The sequence below is a fragment of the Cololabis saira genome, chromosome 6 (assembly GCF_033807715.1).
Source record: "Cololabis saira isolate AMF1-May2022 chromosome 6, fColSai1.1, whole genome shotgun sequence".
NCBI classification, from domain to species: domain Eukaryota; kingdom Metazoa; phylum Chordata; class Actinopteri; order Beloniformes; family Belonidae; genus Cololabis; species Cololabis saira.
In genome coordinates this window covers 32,196,117-32,219,845 of record NC_084592.1, presented here as the reverse complement: position 1 = coordinate 32,219,845, position 23,729 = coordinate 32,196,117, and the positions used below count along the sequence as shown (strand labels likewise).

The 23,729-nt window shown below is 40.6% G+C and overlaps 1 protein-coding gene across 1 annotated transcript in view; it reads left to right on the top strand.

Annotated features, from left to right (window-relative positions):
- pth2ra (parathyroid hormone 2 receptor a) overlaps positions 1–23,729 on the top strand; it is a 133,873-nt gene that overhangs the window by 86,554 nt on the left and 23,590 nt on the right. The window contains exons 7-9 of the mRNA XM_061722934.1: positions 13,405–13,558; positions 15,771–15,831; positions 16,388–16,454. Coding sequence (XP_061578918.1) covers positions 13,405–13,558; positions 15,771–15,831; positions 16,388–16,454 — 282 coding nt within the window. The remainder of the gene's footprint in view (positions 1–13,404; positions 13,559–15,770; positions 15,832–16,387; positions 16,455–23,729) is intronic.

Sequence of the window (23,729 nt, the reverse complement as noted above, 5' to 3'; positions counted from 1 at the left end):
CTGTCTTGCTCAGTCGTTGGACCATTTTCCCCAAGTTTTTTTGTAAGTAGGCATTCAAAGATGATGAATTAAGTGTCTAGATCTATAGTCTAGGGTCAGAGCAAGGATATAGTGGAGGCTCAGTGCCTTTTTATGTATATATATATGCAAAATACCAACTTTTAAGGTGAAATTAAACATTATTTGTGTCATTTTTAAGGCCGACATAAATATTCTGTCAATATCACTCTTAAATGTTACCAGTGTGTATATGATATGTGATGTATTCCATATTACATAATAATTAAGAAAAACACCATTGCAAGTTGTCTGAGAATTCATTTTTTTATGCAAACAAAGCATAATGCTCTTAATTCAAAAATCGAAAAATTTAAGTGAATAGGGAAAAAAAAACATGAAACTTCCCTTGAACAGTTCTACAGATCAGATCTTGTTTCTGTATATTTTCTTTCATGTTTCTAGCTGAATTGCTTTGCTTTCATCTCTCTTCTTCTGTAAGTTCCATAGGTCATTTGTTTTGGTAAATTGTTTTTATACCTTTCTAGTTTGCTTGTGTGCCATTTGTCTTTGGAATTTCATTTTGATTAGGATTTCTTTCTGCAGTCCTTTTCCAAGTTCTTTGGTTACCCATTGCCTTGGTATGCTTGAGGACTACAACTCCACATTTAAACAAGGACATTGGTCATAACTCTGAAATGTACACATTGCAGTGCATAATAGCCCCGATTTTCGGCATTTGGCTATAGGTGGCTGTAGGTGGTTGTAGGTGGTTGTAGGTGGCTATAGGTGGCTGTAGGTGGCTGCTGGTGGCTATAGGTGGCTGCAGGTGGCTATAGGTGGCTGCAGGTGGCTATAGGTGGCTGCAGGTGGCTATAGGTGGCTGCAGGTGACTATAGGTGGCTGCAGGTGGCTATAAGTGGCTGCAGGTGGCTATAGGTGGCTGCAGGTGACTATAGGTGGCTGCAGGTGGCTATAGGTGGCTGCAGGTGGCTATAGGTGGCTATAGGTGACTGCAGGTGGCTGCTGGTGGCTATAGGTGGCTGCAGGTGGCTGCAGGTGGCTATAGGTGGCTATAGGTGGCTATAGGTGGCTGCAGGTGGCTATAGGTGGCTATAGGTGACTGCAGGTGGCTGCTGGTGGCTATAGGTGGCTGCAGGTGGCTATAGGTGGCTGCAGGTGGCTATAAGTGGCTGCAGGTGGCTATAGGTGGCTATAGGTGGCTGCAGGTGGCTATAGGTGGCTGCAGGTGGCTATAGGTGGCTGCAGGTGGCTATAGGTGGCTGCAGGTGGCTATAGGTGGCTGCAGGTGGCTGCAGGTGGCTATAGGTGGCTGCAGGTGGCTATAGGTGGCTGCAGGTGGCTGCAGGTGGCTATAGGTGGCTGCAGGTGACTATAGGTGGCTGCAGGTGGCTATAAGTGGCTGCAGGTGGCTATAGGTGGCTGCAGGTGACTATAGGTGGCTGCAGGTGGCTATAGGTGACTGCAGGTGGCTGCTGGTGGCTATAGGTGGCTGCAGGTGGCTATAGGTGGCTGCAGGTGGCTATAGGTGGCTGCAGGTGGCTATAAGTGGCTGCAGGTGGCTATAGGTGGCTGCAGGTGACTATAGGTGGCTGCAGGTGGCTATAGGTGACTGCAGGTGGCTGCTGGTGGCTATAGGTGGCTGCAGGTGGCTATAGGTGGCTGCAGGTGGCTGCAGGTGGCTATAGGTGGCTGCAGGTGGCTATAAGTGGCTGCAGGTGGCTATAGGTGGCTGCAGGTGACTATAGGTGGCTGCAGGTGACTATAGGTGGCTGCAGGTGGCTGCTGGTGGCTATAGGTGGCTGCAGGTGGCTGCAGGTGGCTATAGGTACCAAAGCGTGTGAAACTGTTACGATCCTCTTTGCTGTTAATTCACCTCAGGCAAAGGGTCCTCAGTGATGGGACTGACCATGCTATGTACTGATCTAAATATTCAACTTGGTACGTTTCATGGTGGTCTCTTTTTGATTATTTTTCCCTATTTACATGGGTTTTTAGAGAATTTAGAGAACAAATGCTTAATTTGAAAAAAAAAAAAAAAAAAAAAAAAAAAAAACATGAAATCTCAGACAACTTGCAATGGATTTTTTCTTTGTTATCATATAATATGGTGTACATCATATGTCATATCAACAGGGAAAATTTCAGAGTAACTTTTATTTAATATTTATGTCGGCCTTAAAAAATTACACAAATAATGCTTAATTTCACCTTAAAAGTTGGTATTTTGCATATATATATACATAAAAAAGGCACTGAGCCTCCACTATATCCTTGTTTGACCCTTGACTATCGATCTAGAAACTTAATTTCCTCATTTTGATTGCCTACTTACAAAAAAAAATAGGAGGAAATGGTCCAATAACTGTGCAAGATGGGCAATTTGGCGGCCATTGTAATATGCAAATTAGAAGGTCAAAAACTCAAAATTTCACTCGGGTACCGGTTTTTTTGGACTCAGCACCCTTGAAATATGTAAGGTAGGCCGGTTCCCGGCTTGTACCCATAAATGCTCCTTACTTCTTATAAAAGGCCTTTTTTCTGAAATCCGTCTAGACTATATCTAGAAGTACAAATATGTTTTGCAAGTACAAATACTTTTTGCACATGCACAAAATATTTCTACAAGTACAAATATTTTTTTCACACGCACAAAATATTTTTACAAGTACAAATTTTTTTTGCAAGTACAAATATTTTTTGCACGCGCACAAAATATTTCTACAAGTACAAAGTTTATTTACAGATACAAAATACTTATGGCATTAATTTGAGCCCATAATCCTCCACCTTTCCAGTTATTAACACTTTAGATATCAGTGGCGGCTGGTGACTGAAAAAATTGGGGAGGTTGGGAGGAAAACCAACCCACGGCGTCATGTTATTTTATATTAGTTGACTACTTATCCCTATTTTCTTATATTCAACAAAAAGTAAAAGAAGGGCTTACAAGATTTGTTAACAACAACATCATTTTATTCAATCCTGTTGTTTCCAGATGAACCATACAGGCCTACTACAGTATTTATCAAGGGTGTGAGGTGTAACAAGAAGCAGGCCAGTGTTCAACACCTGTGAAGGCTCCCAGTACGTCACAGTGGGAACTTTACACAACACCCTCTGATTTAAAAAGAAAAAAATAGTTTTCTAGGGACAAAATAAAATTCCCAGAATGCTTTTAGTCATCATACAGGGAGAAATATATATTTTACTTTCATAATATTCACTCAGTGAATGTACATAATCACTTTTTTGCAACCTCGCCAGAATAAAGGCTGATTTCTGTCTGCTGCCGGCCCCGGAGCTGATTTATGGTTCTGCGTTACACCAACGCAGAGCCTACGGCGTAGGCTACGCGGCGACGCGCAACATACGGCGTACCCTACGCCGTAGGCTCTGCGTCGATATATATATATATATATAAGCTGGCTGTGTTTGACCATGGAACAACGCAATTTTGCTGTTTGGCCACTCAAGGTAAAACTGGGTAACTTACTTAATGTCCATCTCGGCATCTCCACATCGGCTTGCCTCAGACTGACTGAATGTTTTGAATGATGCTGCTGCTGCTGCTGCCGTGTTAAAAAACAGAAGTAAAACGCGGAGTGGATTTCTGTAGATATGGGTAATCTCCTACTCATAAAGTGGAACGGATTTGATTGTGAAGCAATTAAAACACGCTGGACTAGCAAATGTGGGGGGGTCCGAACGACTTTTTTTCAAGAGTGGGGGGGGACGCGTCCCCCCCAAAATATATGGTGGCGACGCGCATGTGCATGGCAATGATTCTATTTGCTTTTGATAACATTTTGAAACGATTTGGTCCACTTCCGTGTTTGCTTTTGATCAAAGAAGATTTGTTTATTTTACCTACTGTCATGGTTTAGTTTAAGTTCCTGTTTTATTTTGAAACCCGTGTCTTTGTGTTTCAGTTCTGGTTTGACTTCCCTTGTTCCCATATGCCCTGATCGTCTGCACCTGTGTCCAGCCCCCGGGTCTGGCAGTCAGAAGGCGCGCCGATTTTTTCCAGTGGCCAGCCGCGGTACTGCAACAGAAAATCCCATGCGGCCCAGAAAGCTTTTTTCCCATAGACCGCAATAGTAAAAGAGAAGCCTCTAAAACTGTTCACAGGACACCTCCAGCTGTAATCACCGGCAATTACTAATCTTTGTATTCTATATTTTTAAGTCATGGACTTTATATCCGTCAAAAATGTTTTATAACGGCCAGAAAAGTCAAAGAAAAGTCTCTTTCTGGGCGTGACGTCACAGATGACGTCACAGCCGTGTCCGTGCATTCCACGGATGTTTATATTAATATATATTATGTAATTATATTATATTAATACATTAATAATATATGTAATGCTATACATGTAATAATATACATTAATTTATGTATTATATTAATACATATTATATTAATATTCGCGGCATTCCCCCGGGGCATGATGGGAGGCCCCAGAGCATCATGGGAGGTGACTCAACTGCGCATGCTCTATGGGCCGCTGTATGCGGAAGTAAACCCGGAAGTCAGAGATTTTTTCGGCTTATGCGCTGGCTGAGCAGAATGCATTGAAATGAATGGGCGGCCATTTTTAGTCTCCAATCCAGTTTCTATAATACATCCATGCCTGTGTCTCATTAACCCCTCAGGCTGAATCCCAATCTCTACCCTAAACCCTCCAGCCCTGAACCCTCACATACTTTCAGTGACGTCAGCGGCACATGATCAAGTGTGAGAGGGTGTGAGGGCTCCAAATGGTATAAATAGGAATGGGACAGCACTTAGCAGAAACCAGACTTTTTTTTTAATAAACTTTATTTAACATTTCAATTTACAAAATTCCTAGTCAGATCAAAATGTTACGTACCGGTATTATAAGTTTGGGAATGATCATCCTACGGATGTTTAAAAACAAAGTGGTAGCCTATATAAAGGAGCATAAAATTCAACAAAGAACACATTTTAAACATGCGCACAATACAATATGTATTTCCTTGTTAATGTAGTGTCTTTCTTTCAATCTACCCATACCAGCGCATCCAGTATGCCAGGCTCAATCGCTGAGTAATTTCATTTTTGTAAGAGAGCGTATAAATTGATGGTAACCTGAGCTAAATATTTCAGTTATATTATTACTATTTACTGCAACGTTTTTGTTCAACTTGATGAAATTGTTTAAATTTTGTGGTTATAAATAAATGAATAACCAAATTACTGCCTGACTTGTTTGTGTTGGATCTAAAACTATCTTGCTAGTATTTACATGTATGCATTTCTGTTAACATAGGGAATCTTAATTCAAACACTGTACTCAGATTAAAGAAAAGCAAGTCTTGTTTATTCAACACCAGGTCAACTGAGGATTTGTCTAATATAAAATGAAAACAAAAGAAATTGAACCTCAAATTATGAATAAAAACATGATGAAGAAAACTACATTTTGTCCACCATCTTCCCAAAAATGTCAATGATGTCTTTTCCCTCTCCTCCTCCTTTTCATCCAGCTCCCTCAGCCTCTTTTCTTGTATTTAGTCTTGAAGAAAGTCCAAAACTTCATTTGTCCTTTTTTTGGTTTTCTTCCCTCCGTTTGTTGGTCGCTCCCTCTTTGTAAAGGAAATAATAGGGCCGTTGAAAAATCATCACGGGACAACAGTTTCTGAATTTAAATCACCAATGGGCTATGTATTTATTCTTACAGGTGAACTTCTTTCATCTCGCAGTCGCACATGGTTCCTTTTCCTCCGCCCCCTGTTTTGTTTACATTCTCCCTGGTAACCTCCTTTTATGTCACAACGCAATGAACTGTCGGTAATTCCCTTTCCAAAAGTCTGCGGAGATGCAGACTTACGGGAAGGGAGCAGTAAGGGCTCAAAATGTCTGCCGGGAGCCCTCGCACACTTAACGATTTTAGGAATGGGACAGCCCTAAACCCTTACGCAAGTCGCACGAGCGTGCACGTAAGTGTGTGAGTCTGTGAGGGTGGAGATTAGGATTCAGTTTATATCTGGTCTTGTCTTTCCCTTGCTTCCTGCTGGTCGTACTGTTTCCTCCCTCCGTGTTTTCAGGTTTGGTTTTTCATCTGCTCTCATGTTTGTTTGGTCAACCCTGCTTTGCAGTGCTTTTGGTTTTGGGATAAATAAATCACCCTTTTTGAAACTCCTGCCTCCTGATCTCTCCTGCATCTGGGTCCTAACCAACCAGTTCCTGACACGTTAAGTAAACTACTCATTTTATATAAGTGTCATAAGGCCAAACGATCTCAGCATATGAGAGTGTGCTGATTGTTAAAGGGGACCTATTATGGCATCCAATACCTATTTTAAACAGGCCTCGAATGTCTTTAAAAACAAGCTTTTGATTTTTTTTGCTAAATAAATTAGAAATTCAGCCTCTGAGCCATGTCTTTATCTTCCCCTTCTCTAACCTCATTATCTATGTTGATTCTGAGTGAGCGGGGCGGCTATGATAATGAAGCACTGTGCTGATTGGCTGCCTGAATGACGCGATACACCGCTACGAAAAAATGGCGGAAGCTCCAGCCGGCGGAGTTAGTTGTGGGCGTAGTTTCACGCATCGGAGGCTAACCTATGTAAATCGAATTTGAACGGCTCGTAGAATCCACATCACACTGGATGGCTCATCCGGGCGGCTGTACAGACACTGCAGAATTTGGTTGCTTTCCTCCTTCTCTGAGTTGGCAGGCTGAGGGGAGACCACTTTATATATGTTAAAGTTACATCCCTGTAAATTTACTATTTCTAGATTACTATTTACTATTTCTATCTAATATTTACTATTTACTATTTCTATTTACTATTTTTGTCTATCTACTATTTATGAATATCTGGTACTGGGGTACAGAGGTTTAGTTGAACGAGTGCTGTCCGTTCTGTCTGCCTTGTTGTGAGAGCTTTGGGGCCAAATGTTTGGTTTCCCTCAGCCTATCTGCCCAAGCAGTTTGTGGCCCTGCTAAATCTTGTTACTGGTTGAATAACTTGCGAAAGTAATGGAAGCAGTAAAGTAAACATTAGATGGCTCCAACGCCTGAGTTATATGTAAAAGCCTAATTTGTGAGTATTGGTTTAGAGTAGTTAGTTTAGTATAGTTAATATTATTGTAATCTTGTTTTGGTTAAAGGTTAGGTTTAGTTAGTGGATTTATTATTTTAAGGTTAGGGTCCAGTTCTTTATGCTTATTTCTTTGGTTTACGTTGGAGTTATTTTCTTTATATAAACTTTAGTTCTTGGGTATAATTTGTAAACTGTTTTCCATGCTGTTGTAAATAATCACTTGTACATTTCAACTTGAACAAAAGAACCATTGGTCAAATTAAAACATATTTTTACTTGCAAAACCTGCCTATCATTTACCTATTCTGTGATCCCTAGTAAACGGAGTACGTAATAGTTAAACCAAGAGAAAACGTGTTTTTCATAATAGGTCCCCTTTAAGTAATTTACACAAAACATTTTAAATGGAACAACACAAACACTAGTCTTACGTAACTGATACACTTTTTTGTTGTCTGCAATTTTGGACAATCAAGGCATGTGAAAATGAGTACGCCATCGCCAGAATTCCACACTCTTGTTCCAGTGGAATTTTCTAGCCTTTGAGGGCCATGCAGCAGTAGTGCATCTTCATTTTACTTGAAGTCAAAGTGAACTTTATAATTAATCACTCCACCCCACAGCAGTGTAAAGCTGATTGAAATTGTGTTTCTTCACACTCCAATGAGCTGGTTAGTGTAAAAAGAACAAAGTACACACAAGACATAGAAACAGTAAACAGCAGACATTTGAGGGATATTAAATACACTCATAGACAACAGGACAAACAGGGAAAAACTATTGCACAATGTACTACAGATATTGCATAGCATGTCAGTGTTTGAGTATTGCATGGTATTACAGAGATATGTTATGCTAATGAAGATAAGGTGTATCATGATGCTATGTAAAGCAGCATTTTCTACAGTCACGCAATGTTATTTCTTATTTATTGTCAAGTTAATTTAATTTTGACTTGTAACAATGTAAATTAAAAGGCTAAATTAATCATGCTTGTTCTTTTCCATCTTATGTGTTAATGATAATGGCCCGGTTTCCCAGATCAGTTAAGTAGCTCTTAACAGCAAAAGACTTCTTTCAAACCTTCTTAAGGAGCCTGCGAAAGAAGTCTTTCGCTGTTAAGAGCTACTTAACTGATCTGGGAAACCAGGCCAATATCTTCTTCTAGTGTCCTCTGTGCTATGATCCCTCCTTCCTTGTCACAGCAGCAAACACAATTATGTCAAATGCATTTAAAACTGTACTTTGCAATAACAAGTTGGATACTAAAAACCTTTGAAAATCTTACTGTTTGATTCTGGGAAGTATTTGAAAGTTGGTTTTTAAGGAAATGCAGGAGCATGGGAGGCATTAGTAGCAAACTTTGACTTTATCAAAAAACACTGCCTCAGCAAGATATCCAGAATAATGAACACATGTTTGAATAAAAAAGAGACAAATGAACAGTAGAGAGACAAGGGACAGACATCACCAGATAAGTGAGGAATACCATGAATCATGGTCATTCAACCCAGGAAGCGGGGAGATATATATATATTTTTTTTTTATGTCAGATGCTCTTGCTGACATGCATTCTCATTTACTAGCCTTGGGACTGATGTTATGAAAACACTGGCTTGTGACCCAGATAACTATAGATATAGAAAAGCCGAGATCAGAGATAAGTGGGATCACAACTGTGGTTGTCAACTTAATTACCAAGGCACGGCTTTCTGTTTCATGTCCCCTGGGCCTGAAGCAGGGGACCTGAAGCAGGGGCATGTCATCTACACCCAATTCACCAATATGCTTATGCTTTCATTCATACAAAAAGCCCACACTCTGAAAAGTCCAAAAAACAGAGAAGAATATAACAAAATAATATAATAACAGCATAAACAACCATTATTATTTAGCCAAATTAAAAGGGAACCACATTTGTAATACTGGGTGTCCTGGCATAAGACTCGACAACACCTAACCTATTTATCTGACTTTGTGGTACAACCTCCGTGAAACATGGAGAAAGATGTGTTAAAGGATTGAACATACACACAGGGGCTGTGGACAAACCAAAGGGGAACATCCGTTTTTTGGAGAGAGTTCAAAAGTTTCTTGAATGACCAATGGAGGTCAGTGGAGAATGACTTGATTTTGAAGTCGATCTCCGTTTACCCCCCATGTTAAATTGTCCTACTTTGAAACAGAAATAAAACATGCAGGATGGTTCAAAAGGCTGTTTTTGTTTAACTGTACAAGTGAACGTGCATGAATTTGGAGGTAAAATTATATAATGTAACAAATGTAACTGTGGGCTTTTTTTTTTCTTTCGATTGATGGCTGGTTATGGTCATTGGATAGCTGTCGTCATTTGAGATATGTACAACTAGCATTGGCCGGGTTTCCCAGATCCAACCTCTCTTAAGGATTTAAGAGAGGTTCAAAGAAGGTTTGAACTAAGAGAGAACCCTAAGATACGGGTGTTTCCCAGATGACTTCTTAACACCGTTCTTTAGTTTCGCTCTTTCAGACGCTCTTTGGAGCAGCTGTACGGTTCTGAAACCAAATGAATCGATGCCAGGCAAATCGATCACCGATCACTATCAGCGCATTTTCACACGCAGCACTGCTGCCTAACGCACTAATTCACTGCTGCCTGTGCGTTATAATAAAAAATTAAGATGATAAATATAATTCAATGACCCTTTTTCATCCAAACGGTGCGTTACTCCGTTATTTCTGGCTACAGTGAGGCTTTTTTTCCCCACACACGGAGACCGGGAGTAAACGGGGTGGGCGTGTGTGTGCGTTCAAAAACATGAGCCAAGAGAAGGCGAGTTTCGCAAATCGCAACGTGGAATTACAGCAAACCCTGGTTTTTCGCAGGGGTTATGTTCCAAAAAGAACCCGTGATAAGTGAAATTCTTTTTACAATTATAGAGGGCTTCAGATTGCAGAGATCATCCCCGCCTCGCACGTATTCCTCCTTTTCTGAATGATGCATCCCGACTCGCGCTGTATACAGCGCGAGTCAATAGTATACGGCTGCAGACCCGGAGGCAGCAGATCTGAGCAGCAGATCTGAACCGCAGTTCTAGACGTCACAGAGCCCCCTACTGGATGACTGTAGAACTGCAACTAGTAGAACTGCACTGCAACTAAATCAGCGTTCCACCTTAATAAATATATGAAGATTTAATTGATAATGAGGCATGGAGCTTAAATATGAAGATTTAATTGATAATGAGGCTCAATATATGAAGATTTAATTGATAATGAGGATGGAGCTTATAATTAAAGAACTTACTTCCAGGGTAAACGGCAGGGATTCGTAGCTCATTCAGCACTATTTCAGATGTCATTTGTAGAGCATAGGTCTTTGCTGGTAGGCTCTTTTTTTGTGGCAAGAGATTTAGATCATAGGCAGCACCAGTAGGTGCAGTTAAGACTGTTATCAAATTAAGGTGAAATTTTAAATTATTTCTTTAAATCATGAATGAGGCAATATAAAAAAATTAGTCTTTACTTGTTTTTAGCCTAATGACAATAAATATATATTTAAACACTGAGCAACCATAAACATCATAGATAATGTCGTGATTGAGGCTTGGTATTTTACCATGTCTCTGCAGGACTGTTATATGCACAGAATTATAAAGGTGTTGCAATTGCGTGAATATGAAAAGAGACTGGGACAGAAAAGATGACAACTGTCTTGCCACTGACAGAGAGGACTAAGATGTGGCGTTTAGTGGGATATATTACCCCCAAAACTTGAACAGCATTGATCAAACCCACTACAACATAGTGTATTTGGGTGTCAAGTCCTCACTTTTGTTGTAGTAATTGTTAAAAAAAGAAATAAAGAAATAAAAACACTTTGATATACTGAAATGGTAAGTATGGTAGTATTAAGTCCAAAATTCCCAAACAGAACAATATAACATTTATTTAACAATATAACTTGGGGTAAACAATTAGAAATAAAAACACTTTGATATACTGAAATGGTAAGTAGGAGTAATTCATGTTCTATCAGCTATAGAGAACAAGGTAGTGCCAAAAAACAATATATATCCCCCCTCACAAAAATAAGAAAAATACAGAATCATATTCTCTCATTAACAAAGCATATTTTACATCTTTACACATTACATTACATTTTATGTTATTGTTATTTTATTGTCTGAAAAATGGTTCAAATATGTTATTTTGTTATTTGATTTTTTTTTTATTCGTTTTGTTGATAAAAAAATATGTCTCTATTTTTGTTAGGGGGGGGGTATATATTGTTTTTCGGCACTACCTTGTTCTCTATAGCTGATAGAACATGAATTACTCCTATGTGGGATCAATAAAGTTCTTATTTTTGCCGTCTGAGAAAATTAAATATATTATATTTGGTGCCTAACTGTTTCCCAAGTATACTAGTGCGCGTGTGAAGGAATAAATGAGACGTAAAACGTAAATTTATTTGTAGAAAGATGCTTTATGAAAATAAGTCCATTTACTTGTATTACTTTGCAGCCTAGTCTTGCCACATCCAATATGGCGGCGACGTCAGTAGGCGATGCAATGATCTGATTGGCTCTCCAGAAACCCTTTGAAACCCGTGCCAAAGATCGCTGATTGGCTGTTAGTTTTGGCACGTCAAAACAGTGCCATAACTCGTAGTTGTAAAAAAAAGTTTGTAGCTTTTGAAAAAAAGTTTGTAGCTTTGTAAAAAAAGTTTGTAGCTTTGTAAAAAATGTGTAGCTTTGTATCTAGAAGTACAAATATGTTTTGCAAGTACAAATACTTTTTGCACATGCACAAAATATTTTTACAAGTACAAATATTTTTTGCAAGTACAAATACTTTTTGCACATGCACAAAATATTTTTACAAGTACAAATATTTTTTGCAAGTACAAATATTTTTTGCACACGCACAAAATATTTCTACAAGTACAAAGTTTATTTACAGATACATAATACTTATGGCATTAATTTGAGCCCATAACGCTGCCGGAAAAAAACGAGAAGTCTCGATCTGAACTGTTGATTTAGTTGCAGTTATAAAGTAATCCAGTAGGGGGCTCTGTGACGTCTAGAACTGCGGTTCAGATCTGCTGCTCAGATCTGCTGCCTCCGGGTCTGCAGCCATACCCTTCTCGCGCGAGTCGGCAGGTGGGTTTTTTCAAGAGAAGAAAATAGTTATGGGTCGTTGTCTTCGCTCTTTTCTCTTCTGGGCAAAAAGATTCTTTAATATAAACCGACACCATTGATTATATTTGAGACTGTAATGAACGATTCATCAAAGGATCCCGTTCTTTCAGCTGCTGCTTCCCTGTCATCACATAGATGCGCTCGGGCGCGGCGCAGGAGGATCGGTGTCACGGCTGCCTGACAGCCCGGTCCGACACACGTCCAGGGGACTGAAGTGCTGACGCACGAATGCGTTCATAAAAACAGTTCTGCTTCGCGCACGGCGACGCGGTTGATTTGCAGCGAGAACATGCTGTATAGCAGCCAAATTATCAAATAAATGATATTCATGATGATCGTTTTATTTGTGCGTAAAGCATAAAGCATATACAGGAACACACTTGTTATTCCTTATTTTTATTTTTATTTTTCCTTTGCTGTCACCAATAAATGCTAAACAATATAAATCTAAAGTATAAAATAGATCAAAATTTGTGCGGGGTGCATTGTTTTAATATCTCATTGCTTGGTGTGATATTGATTTGCCTGACGCGGCTGGATCTGTGAGTCTTTGTTCACTAAGATGGTTGTAAAGACTGGGTCAGCAGCATCTTTCATTTCCTTCTTAATGAAAGAGATACTTAAGCTAAGAGCAACTCTGGGAAACGCGATTTTCTTTCACAGGCTCCTTAAGAAGGTTTGAAAGAAGTCTTTCGCTGTTAAGAACTACTTAACTGATCTGGGAAACCCGGCCATTGTCTTCAATAGAGTTCTGTGCTGTGAACAAACCTAATTGTGCACAGTCATATATATTTTAATGATAGTATGTTTTGTCGTGCTATTAATTATAATAATCCACCACCATGACCAGTTGTACCTTAGCTTAACAGTGGTCCGGTTGAGCTGCCCTTCTTCTTTCCTTATGAGTGGAAATGAGAAAGATCAGTCCAAGTGACCGTGTACTGAAGCATATGTTACCTAACATGTTGCAAGACATCAAGCATCAATGTCAATATGTTGCTGCTGAACATTATTGTCTTCCTATGGTGACAAGTAATGGAGATCATCTTAGATCATAAGATGAAGAGATAAGCTGTTTAATACCACTTAAAAGGGTGTAATATGTTTTATTGATCTGTTCTCAGATTGGCTGCAAGGTGACAGTACTTCTCTTCATCTATTTTCTGGCCACCAACTACTACTGGATCCTGGTGGAGGGCCTTTACCTGCACAGTCTCATCTTTATGGCCTTCCGGTCAGATTCTATATACCTCTGGTGCTTCATACTCATTGGATGGGGTAAGTAATACAAGTGCATGTCTTTTGTATCTTTACTAATGACATGATGCATTATCGCTGAAGCCTCAATTTAAAAAGATGTTTCTTTCACCCTAGCTTACATTTATATGCACTCAGGAATGACAGGAAATAGACCTAAATTCAACCTTATGAATACTCAAAATGTCAGTGTGTTGAAGGACCCAAATACAGGAGTTCTTAAGAAGCAGAAATGTAGGATAACAAAATTAGTGAATGAACATAAAATAGAATCTATCCTTACAAAAAAAGTTGGGATACGTACAGAGCCAGCAGTTTAAAGAATATGTAATAGCATTGTTATGGAAGATCTGGATGACAGCTGAGAATGTCAGGATATGGTAAAAAAGAAATATCCAGAAAAGGTTAACTCTTTTCCAGCAAGGATGGATAATGGCTCTACTTTGTGTCAAGTCTTATCAGAGAATCACAAATCGAACAATGTCTACACTGTCACAATGTCTAGAGTGTGAAAATGAATCGGTTTATTTACTATGGCTAAACAGTTAACATGCTGTTGAAGTTGTAGTAGAAAGATTCATTGTTGAAGGCTCTAGAGAGATTGCTTGTGTTTTTGTTGAAAGGCTGGTAAAGAGGTTTTGGAGCTGCAAAAACACCACTGAAACCACAATTTAGTGAAACGCAATACTCCCTGGTATTCCCCGTTCTTGTCTATGGTCTAAGCATTTGTCAGTGATCTCTGGGGTAGTTGAAAGAAGAAATTATTTAAAAGTCCTCTGCCCTTATCTCTGTTTTTCTCCCGTGGTGCAATCTTTTTTCCTCTTCATTTCATCTAGGATTTGGGGTCTCAGGCTGGGTATATTTGTGGCATTTGCAAGCTCAATTAGCTGCTCATGTATGCAAACAACTCTCCTGTACCCAGTTATTTACTGTAATAGATGTTGCAAAGTATGTGAAGTGCTGGTGGCATCTACACCGTCTCAAAGGAAAACTCTGACAAGTAGTGTTTTGAAAGAAACAAATTGACTAAAACAAATGGATAGGAAAAAAAAACAGAAACACACATGATGGCAGATGTGGAAACAAACTCCCACTTATGTTGTGTGTTCTTGCAGCACAAATATATAGTATGTAACACATTGGTAAACAATACTCTTTCCAAATGTTTTATGATACAGTAACCTCTTGCTATAACGCGGTTCACCTTTCACGGTCTCGCTGCTTCACGGATTTGCGTTGTGCATTCTAATTGGCTAAACAGTTTCCCCACTTCTTCACTTCCTGTGTGTCAATAACGTTGGTCGCTTAGCAACAATGCTGAGAATGGCCAATGAACTTCAGTGAGCAGCTCAAGAGTGGGACCCTTTTATGAATCGTTACCCATCTACTGCGTCAGGAGTCCCACAGGCTAACATAGCCCAGTAGGACTCCTTCTTAAGTCTGACGGCATCCTTTACTTCCGGTATCCACCACCGGGTTCTAGGATTGCCATCACGACAGGCACCAGAGACCCTGCGTCCACAACTTTGAACTTTGAATGGAGGCAAAGAACATGGTCCACTCGGACTCAATGTCCCCCGCCTCCCCTGGGATCTGAGAAAAGTTATCTCGGAGATGAGAGTTGAAGACGCCCCTGAGAGAGGGCTCAGCCAGACACGAGTGTCCAATACATGCGGCCGAAGGTCAGATGAAACAACAACAAAGTCGATCATTGACCTCCGGCCTAGGGTGTCCTGGTGCCACGTGCACTGATGGACACCCTTATGCTTGAACATGGTGTTTGTTATGGACAAACTGTGACTCGCACAGAAGTCCAACAACAAAGCACCACTCGGGTTCAGATCGGGGAGACCGTTCCTCCCAATCACACCTCTCCAGGTATCACTGTCATTGCCCACGTGAGCTTTGAGCAATGGAGTCCCCAGTTGGAGCACTATCAAGTACTCCTCCCAGGGACCCCAAGAAGGCCGGGTACTCGACACTGCTGTCTGGCCCGTAGGTGAGAGACTTTTCCCGACCCGAAGGCACAGGCCCTGTCATTCACCGGGGTGAACTCCAACAGATTGCGACTGAGCTGAGGGGCTATAAACAAGCCCACACCAGCCCGCCGCCTCTCACCCTGGGCAACTCCAGAGTAGTGGAGGGTCCAGCCCCTTTCAAGGAGCTGGGTTCCAGAGCCAACCAACGTCTGTGACATCACACAGACAACGTTTTTCATTTTGTACAACTGCAGGTGTTCCAGCTGTTTTTGTGGCTGTCTGGGCGATTGTGAGAGCATCACTGGCAGATGCAAGGTAAGACAGAGTAACAGCAGCATGGTTCCATTATTTAAATCTCATCTGTCACTTTAAAAGGATAAAAGACACCAGCATTTCAAAAGGTTTTTTAAATCTCTGAAATTTGTCAACCAGTCGAATGGAAAATAAGCATGATAAGAGCTGCATAAAGTAAAAAAAGAAAATCAGTTCTGTAGTGACATTTGAGTTGTCGGTAAAGTCTGCTTAGGTATATTGTATGCACTTTATTTTGTGACACACTTGTCAATTAAGTAAGCATAGCAACAGCTAGAAGCTTTAAAGACATGTGCTATTAAAACTGAAGTTCAAACTGAGCTGTTCAAGGAACAATCATCAAATGGATGGGTAGATGAGCAGCATTTGATGAAAATAACATCTTTCCTTCTGTTGTTAAGAGAAGAAAAGGTTTTTCGGTTGTATCTGCATCACTGAAAATAAATGGTAAATTATGTCATAAAATGCACAGTTTGAACAATAAAATTAAATACTTGCATGGAATAAAAAGAGTTTTACTTTTGAATAAAATTTTATTCTGTAATTGTGTGTCCTGCAGGTGCTGGGAGTTAAGTGCCGGTAACATTAAGTGGATCTACCAGGTGCCCATCTTGACAGCAATTGGGGTAAGAATGTGAAATATGATGTTTGATGTTTGGCTGTTAATACTTCAGAGGTTTCTAAGAAATGTCAACCTTCTATTGTTGGCTGAAGTCAAATACAGAGTTTTTTTTTGGATGTGCATCCACTATAATAATTACCCTCCTACTTTTGAAGGATCTCTTCTCGAATGCCTCTTTGTATCTCAAGCAAAGGTTTATGTATATAGTGTACAAACATAGGCATAAATAGTGTGTTTGTTGGGGTTAGTAGGAGAGGATGAGAGAAGAAAAGTAAAAGAAGAAAGTAAAACCTAAGACACTAAAATAACTTCTTACTACCAGAAAACCAAGCTCTTCTGATGTTTCCCACACAGAGACCAACGTTTGTGGGTCAGTCGTTGCAGCACTGCAGACTATGGTTGCCATTTCAAGGCAACCAGACCCTTTTTCAGGCACGATAATGGCGAAGGCAGACCCACAGCTAATAGTTCTTCATAGTATATATCACGACCACGGAACCCATTGACTTGCATAGTACTATATCCGTGGTGCTCCCATTAAAACCTCAATAAAACACTGCTAAAACAGCGTTAAAAACATGCTTTTACAAACTGACAGTAAAAAACAGTACCTTGCACGACAAAAACACATAATTTAGCCACTATAACAAAGAATAATATATAAATAATAATAATGTCATAATCTGTGTATATATCACGACCACGGATCCCATTGACTTTGCATGGTACAATATCCATGGTGCACACACGGAATTATACCACTTTCCGTGTTGGTACCACGGAAAATAGTGGTAAGAGGTCGTAGGCATTTCACGGATTTTTGTGAGATCAGGTTGTTCTCTTTGGTTTACCCTGTTTACATATGACTTTGTTTTTCTCACCTTCATTTTGTGTCACCAAGTCACCAAGTTTTTATTCTGCTAAATAACTTAGTGTTTTAAAATGACCAAAATATATTTCTAAGTGGGTTTATACAGTCTTTGATTACAGTATTCCATTAGGTGTGTTATGATTTTTTAAGTCATGTGCAAGTATAATTTTTACAACTGCATATCTTCAAAGCAGACAAAGTTTTGCGCCCCCCCCAGAGATCTCTGGCGCCCCCCCAGGGGGGGCCCCGGACCCCAGGTTGGGAGACACTGCTCTATGGGACCGTGGAGAGGTCTGAGGTATAAGAGATCTTAGGAGCAAGAGAGGAGGAAAAGAGAGAGAGAGAAAGGGAGGAGCCTGCTCTTTATAGCCGGACCCGGGCTGCCATAAATCGACAACGGCCCCTCCTGGGTTTTGGGGTCTATGCCCAATGAGGGTGCTATTCCTTATCACCGAAGGGCTGTAAACGCAAAGCCTGCCGGGGCTTTGAGTCATTATGGAGGTTCCTTTGTTTCGAACCATGCAGTCGGCTGTACGAAATCAAGGCTGGCCTCAAAACAAGGCCTCAGAATTGAAATCAAGTCTTTTCATGTTCAACACAGGACTGTGGACCAACATAAGTCAAGTCAAAATGTATTTGTATATTACATTTAAAACATTGAGTTGACCAAAGCAAAGCTCTGCTGGTGTTACATAATCTGTAAAGCTGAATTTCTTGTCAATGAAAGAGTGACGAGATCTGTCGCCCTGAGCCTAGGTAGCAGCTTGGTCCTTTGTGCAGTTATTGGCCCGGGAGCTGTCCTCCGCGCCAGGTACAGGAAGAGAGAATACAGCAGTCAGGTCTCTTCCTATAGGAAGTGTTGTTGTAGACTATATTTTTCCTTTGTAATCCATATTTGTATTGCAAATTTGTATTGCAAATGTTGTAATGCTGTTGTACATTTTTTGAAATCATTCTGATTCACCAGTCCTTTAAAATCATCAAAGCCAATTCCATATCACACTTTCCATTCAAAAGGCAATTAAATTTGATTAAAAGTCATTAAAGGGGACCTATTATGGCATTTAATGTATATTTTAAACAGGCCTTGAATGTCTTAAAAACAATCTAAAGCTTGTTTTTTCTACATAAAACAGAAATTCAGCCTGTGGGCCATGTCTCTAGTTTTACCGCTTCTAACCTCTTTTCTGTGCTTCATTCTAAGGGGAGGCGGGGCAATGATAATGAGGCTCTGCGGTGATTGGCTGCTTGAATGACGTGTAGGAGGGGAGGGAACAAACCCCTGCTCTGGCCAGAGCAGCCGGCTGCGTACACAAAGCGTCTCCCATGAGAGAAGCTTCTGCGACAAAATAAATTCCATTGCTTTATTTTTTTTGTATTGGACTGTCCTAGCTGTCCGCGAGTTTAACGGTTTCAGTGTGGACGAGAGCGTCCGATGTCACGCAGCTTGACGGGATAGTCAGGTGCTCGCATGCAGTTATGACACGTTGTAAACGGATCTTAAGCCTGAATTACGGTTCTGCGTTAAATTGACGCGTACTCTACGCCGTAGGCTCTGCGTTGGTGTAACGCGGAACCATAAATCAGCCTTTAGTTACCTGACCGGGTCACCTGCATCTTCACACAGGAAGATTTACTTGAATTCTAAACAGGTACACCACAGTTATTTACTTAGACAAATGAATCATGTTAACTGTAAAGAAATCACAACACTGAATTTTCACAAATGGCAACTTTAGGAAGGACCGTGTGTCTTCTGAAGGTGTCGTTGAACAGCTTCAGGTGCATTGCTTGGAAGATCTGAAACCATAAACAGAAAAAAATGTATTACAGTACTAATAGAGCTAAGCTAAATACTTAGCCCATGCAAAGATCATACTTGTAAACAAATATAAATAACATAAAAAATTAACGTCACTTACCGCTGCCTCGTGTGCAGTTGTCGGGTCCATACTGTTGGTACTGGACTTTTTACTGTCCCTCGTTGTTCAAACAGCCACCGCTTCCAAACAATGGCGGACGCTCCGGCCGACGGAGTTAGTTGTGGGCGTCGTTTCATGCAGCGGAGGCCGACCTATGGAAATCACAGATTCTGAACGGCTCGTAGAAGTCACATGACACTGGCAGATTCATCCGGGCGGGGTGAACAGACACTGCAGAATTTGGTTGCTTTTCTTCTGTGTGTTGGCAGGCTGAGGGGAGACCACTTTATATATGTTAAAGCAAGAAAAAACGTGTTTTTCATAATAGGTCCCCTTTAAAGTGCTAATGGAATGATTGTAACACACAATCTTCATTTACGAACTTATGATACATAAAAACTTACAGATATGGTCTTCTGCGGCTTCAAAACCAAAATAAAGCCTTCCCACAGACAGAGAAAATGGTCTCCAGCACCAGCCATGTGCTCTCCTCTCAAACAGGAAGTGAAACTTAACTAAATAGGAGTTAAGACTGCATTTAACCTTATTTCCACAGGGGGCAGTATAGCATTAAACAGCTGGGCACTCAGAGGCCATGACAGTGCACACTAATTAATTCAGACGGGCTTTGGCATCTACGACAAAAATAACTAGAGCACAATTAAACCAAAATACAGGATGTACACACGTCCAAAGTCTTAAAATGTGGCAAACATAATGCTCTTGTCATGGATAACACATGATATCTGAAACTGTGTGATTAATTGTCCACCCTCAGCCAAAATGTAGAAGCAGAGTATGAAAAATGCACTTAACACACAAGTATGTTCTTTAGCTTCATAGGAATTAAAAGGGGAAAGCACCAGCCAAGTACTGCTAATCAAGTGTGTTCATCTTTACCAGCACAGAAACTGGCTGGTTTACAGTATTCAGCTGCATGTGTTATGCAGTTCCTTACTTGTTAGTGCTGGTTATCTTGTCAACTCTTTTATTTTGACTGAATATGTATGTACAAGTCTGGCAATGTCATTAGATGATTAGTGGCACATGTGAATATGAAGCTGCAAATTTCTATCAAAAAAGACAATTGATAATCTAATCTTATCTAATATGTCATTTATTAGTGTTGCATCTAAGAATCAGTAATGTCTCAGAATCAATGAAGTTCAAATCTTTGTAGGAAATCATCAAAAGTTTTAATAATGTTAGAAAACTGAAATGTGCGGTAAAGATGGCAGCTGACCTGTTTCAAGTCCAAAACCTCATTCAATCAAGGCACTCCCTACAAATGACTACGCTGCCTCTCAGAACAACACCAGGATAATTAAATTTACAGATGACATTAGAGATTTCTGGATGATCATTTATGTTACTGACGTGGATTTCAAGAAGGAAGTGGTAGATGTAGTAACTTGATGTTGAGTTTTGCATTAAATAATGAAAAAAACTAAACACAGCACTGATAATTGACTCAAGAAGTAAGGCGCAAATACAAACACTTCTACAGGTGTGAGATGGAGGTTAAAAGGTACAAACTAAATTCATTGACAGCTTTTTCAGTAAGGACTTTACCTGGAAACATAGCACACAAAAAAAAACATTAAGAAGATTTAAAAGCATACTTTCTGTAAAGGCTGAAGACATTGTATGTGTCACCAACAATTCTTAGTAACTTCTACAACAGTAAGAGTGTCCCCACCACTTCCAATTACAGTGGAGCAGCTGGCCTGCTTAAGAAAGGAACACCCTGCAATGTGGGATTAAAACAGCACAGCGCATCACAGGAATGGCTTCACTCCTGGATATCTATCATGCCAAGCTCGTGAGAAGGGCACACACACATAGTCAGGGACACCGCACAGCCCCAACACACCCTTTTCATACTTCTGCCCTCAGGCAGATGCCACATGAGTGTGAAGTCAATCCCTTCATTCTACGGGCCATATGGCTTGTGTTTACAAGGCACTCTGTTTTCAACTTCCTTCTCTCAAATGTATGTGGACTATACACAGACTCCAAACAGTGGTGTATAAGCAAGTTTAAATATTCAACTTAATCCAGGCATACATGCAATTGTATTTCATTCTTACAATAAGAATTCAGTGTTGGCAGGAAGATTGACTCATTTATGCATCTATCAATGTTATTCAGAATTAAATCAGCTTCAAGGTGCCAACATTTGTTCAGAATGCACATAATGAAAATTCAGGGACTATATAAATTTAAGAAGTAATTCCTGGGGCTGTGGAATTTTTTAGCAATGGAGCCTGCTGGAGAAGGGAAATTAAGGAACGAATTGATGATGAAAAGACTCTTGCTCTTGTGCTGTCTTGCTATGAGGACCAGTCTTAAAAAAAAGCTCTGGGTCAATGACCACAGTGGTTCAAAATCCTCTTCTGACTTCAGTCTTCCATGCACTTATGGGTAATTATGTTTCCATTAAGCAGCAAGTGGAAAAATCCCCACTAAATACTAATTGGAGCTAACATTTATGTGATCGGGCTAATATGATGGAATCTACTTTTTTATGAAGTTAATATCTTCTCCCAAGTAGCTATTTGGATTTTCTCCTGGGTCTCCAGTTACCTCCCACAGACCAAAGACTTGCATATTCGATAGGGATTTATTGGGGAAAGCAATAGTATGAGTAAAAAGATGGCAGGCTGAGTCTTTACATCCTGTGATGGAAGTGTTCTCCTCCTGACCAGTACTTGAATCTGCATGATCCGGTTTCTTATGCAAAGGACTGGACTAGAGCCCTGGCGGGACTGTTTTCTTCATCCCGCTCCCGCCCGCTCCCGCTGCATTTCTGACCATTACCGCCCGCACCCGCAACGTGTGTGTTCCGCTCCCGCCCGCTCCCGCCCGCTCCCGCAGTGTTTATATCCGCTCTCGCCCGCTCCCGCAAAACACTTTTGCGCACACATCAATTATGTGATTGTGGTTACAGCAACGAGAGTAGGTTGTGAGTGGCTCAAGTAACACTAATAAATAACATAAAAGAAAAAATGTTAATGAATGAAACGAATTACTGTAATTTAACAAATGAATCGCTGAAGGCTGAATTAAGGTTCTGCGTCAAACCAACGCAGAGCACACGCCGCAGCCGTGACGGCGTCGCGAACCCTTCGGACTTCTCCGTCACTCCATTTTATCGCGGTGCAGTACCCCCCGCGGCCGCTAGTTAGCGATCTTTTTCTGAATGGTTTATCCAACTTTTTCCGGTCACAGTAAATCAAAGAGATAAGGACAACTAAAAAATCACACATAAACGAAGAAAAGAGCCCTGAAAGTTCACGACTGCTTCAAACCGGAAACCGGAAATGCGTTGCTACCAAGCGAACGAATCACAGCCCTCTCGGTCTGCGTGTGGTCTGCGTCGCTCGACGCGTAGTTACAATTTTCGGGAGGTGCACGTCAGTGACGGCGCAGGTGACGGCGTGTGGTCTGCGTGGACGAAAACCACACGCCATAGGCACGGCGCCGTTTTGACGCAGAACCATATTTCGGCCTTTAGCCATTACATTGCTGTGGAGGGAGAGAACGCAGCTGACCAGCTGCGGTCCCAATCCTGTGCGTCTCTCTTCCAACATGCGCCCACAGACACTAAACACAGTTTCTCCAAATATCTGACTGGCCTTGCTTTGTCTTTGTTTAGTAAAGACCTTGTTTGAGGTTCTTTTCCATGTTATTGATTTCCATCTGGTCGCCAGACTACATCCCAGTGTTTTTTTTTGACCGCCCGCTCCCGCCCGCAGCAAAATTCAAACCGCCCGATCCCGCAAGATTTGCGTTGGGTCCCGCGGGACCCGGCGGGACCCAATTCCAATGCAGCCCTCTAGACTGGACCTCAATTCTTACAGTGGTACCATCCGCTTTATCTCCAACCCTACTCTCTTACAGCACTTCCTCAACAAATATTGGCTGCTTTGCCACTTATACAACCTTTAGAGTGCATGTAGCAAATGGAAAATAAAGTGCACATTTGTTTATTCTTTTTTTCAATCAGCCTTCCTTGTCCTCCTTAATTTTTCCCTGTCATGTCTGTGCCATTATAATAAGACTGACCTCTGCAGTCTTGGAGACTGACACTCAGCTCTCCAATTAGTTTGTAAATACTGCATCCAAACAAAAGCCAGTAAAGTCAGGGGCAATTAGAAAACCAAAAAACTGTATTTTCTTTTGTGACATTTGTTCATTGTGGCTGTTGTCTCTGATCCAGTTAAAATGACTGAACATATCTTGTTTTATTTTAGTCTCCGTAATGGTAAGTATTTATTTATTTATTTATGTATTTATTTATGTATTTATTTATTTATTTATTTATTTATTTATTTATTTATTTTCCATTTCAGCATAGATTGGGCTGATTCTGAATAGTTTACCAGGGGTGGCATGATTCTTGCCAGCAATGGTGTGCCTGACAGGTTCTTCTAAAACTGGATCAAACCTGGGAAAAAGTTTTGCGTCTTTCAGGAATAATTTT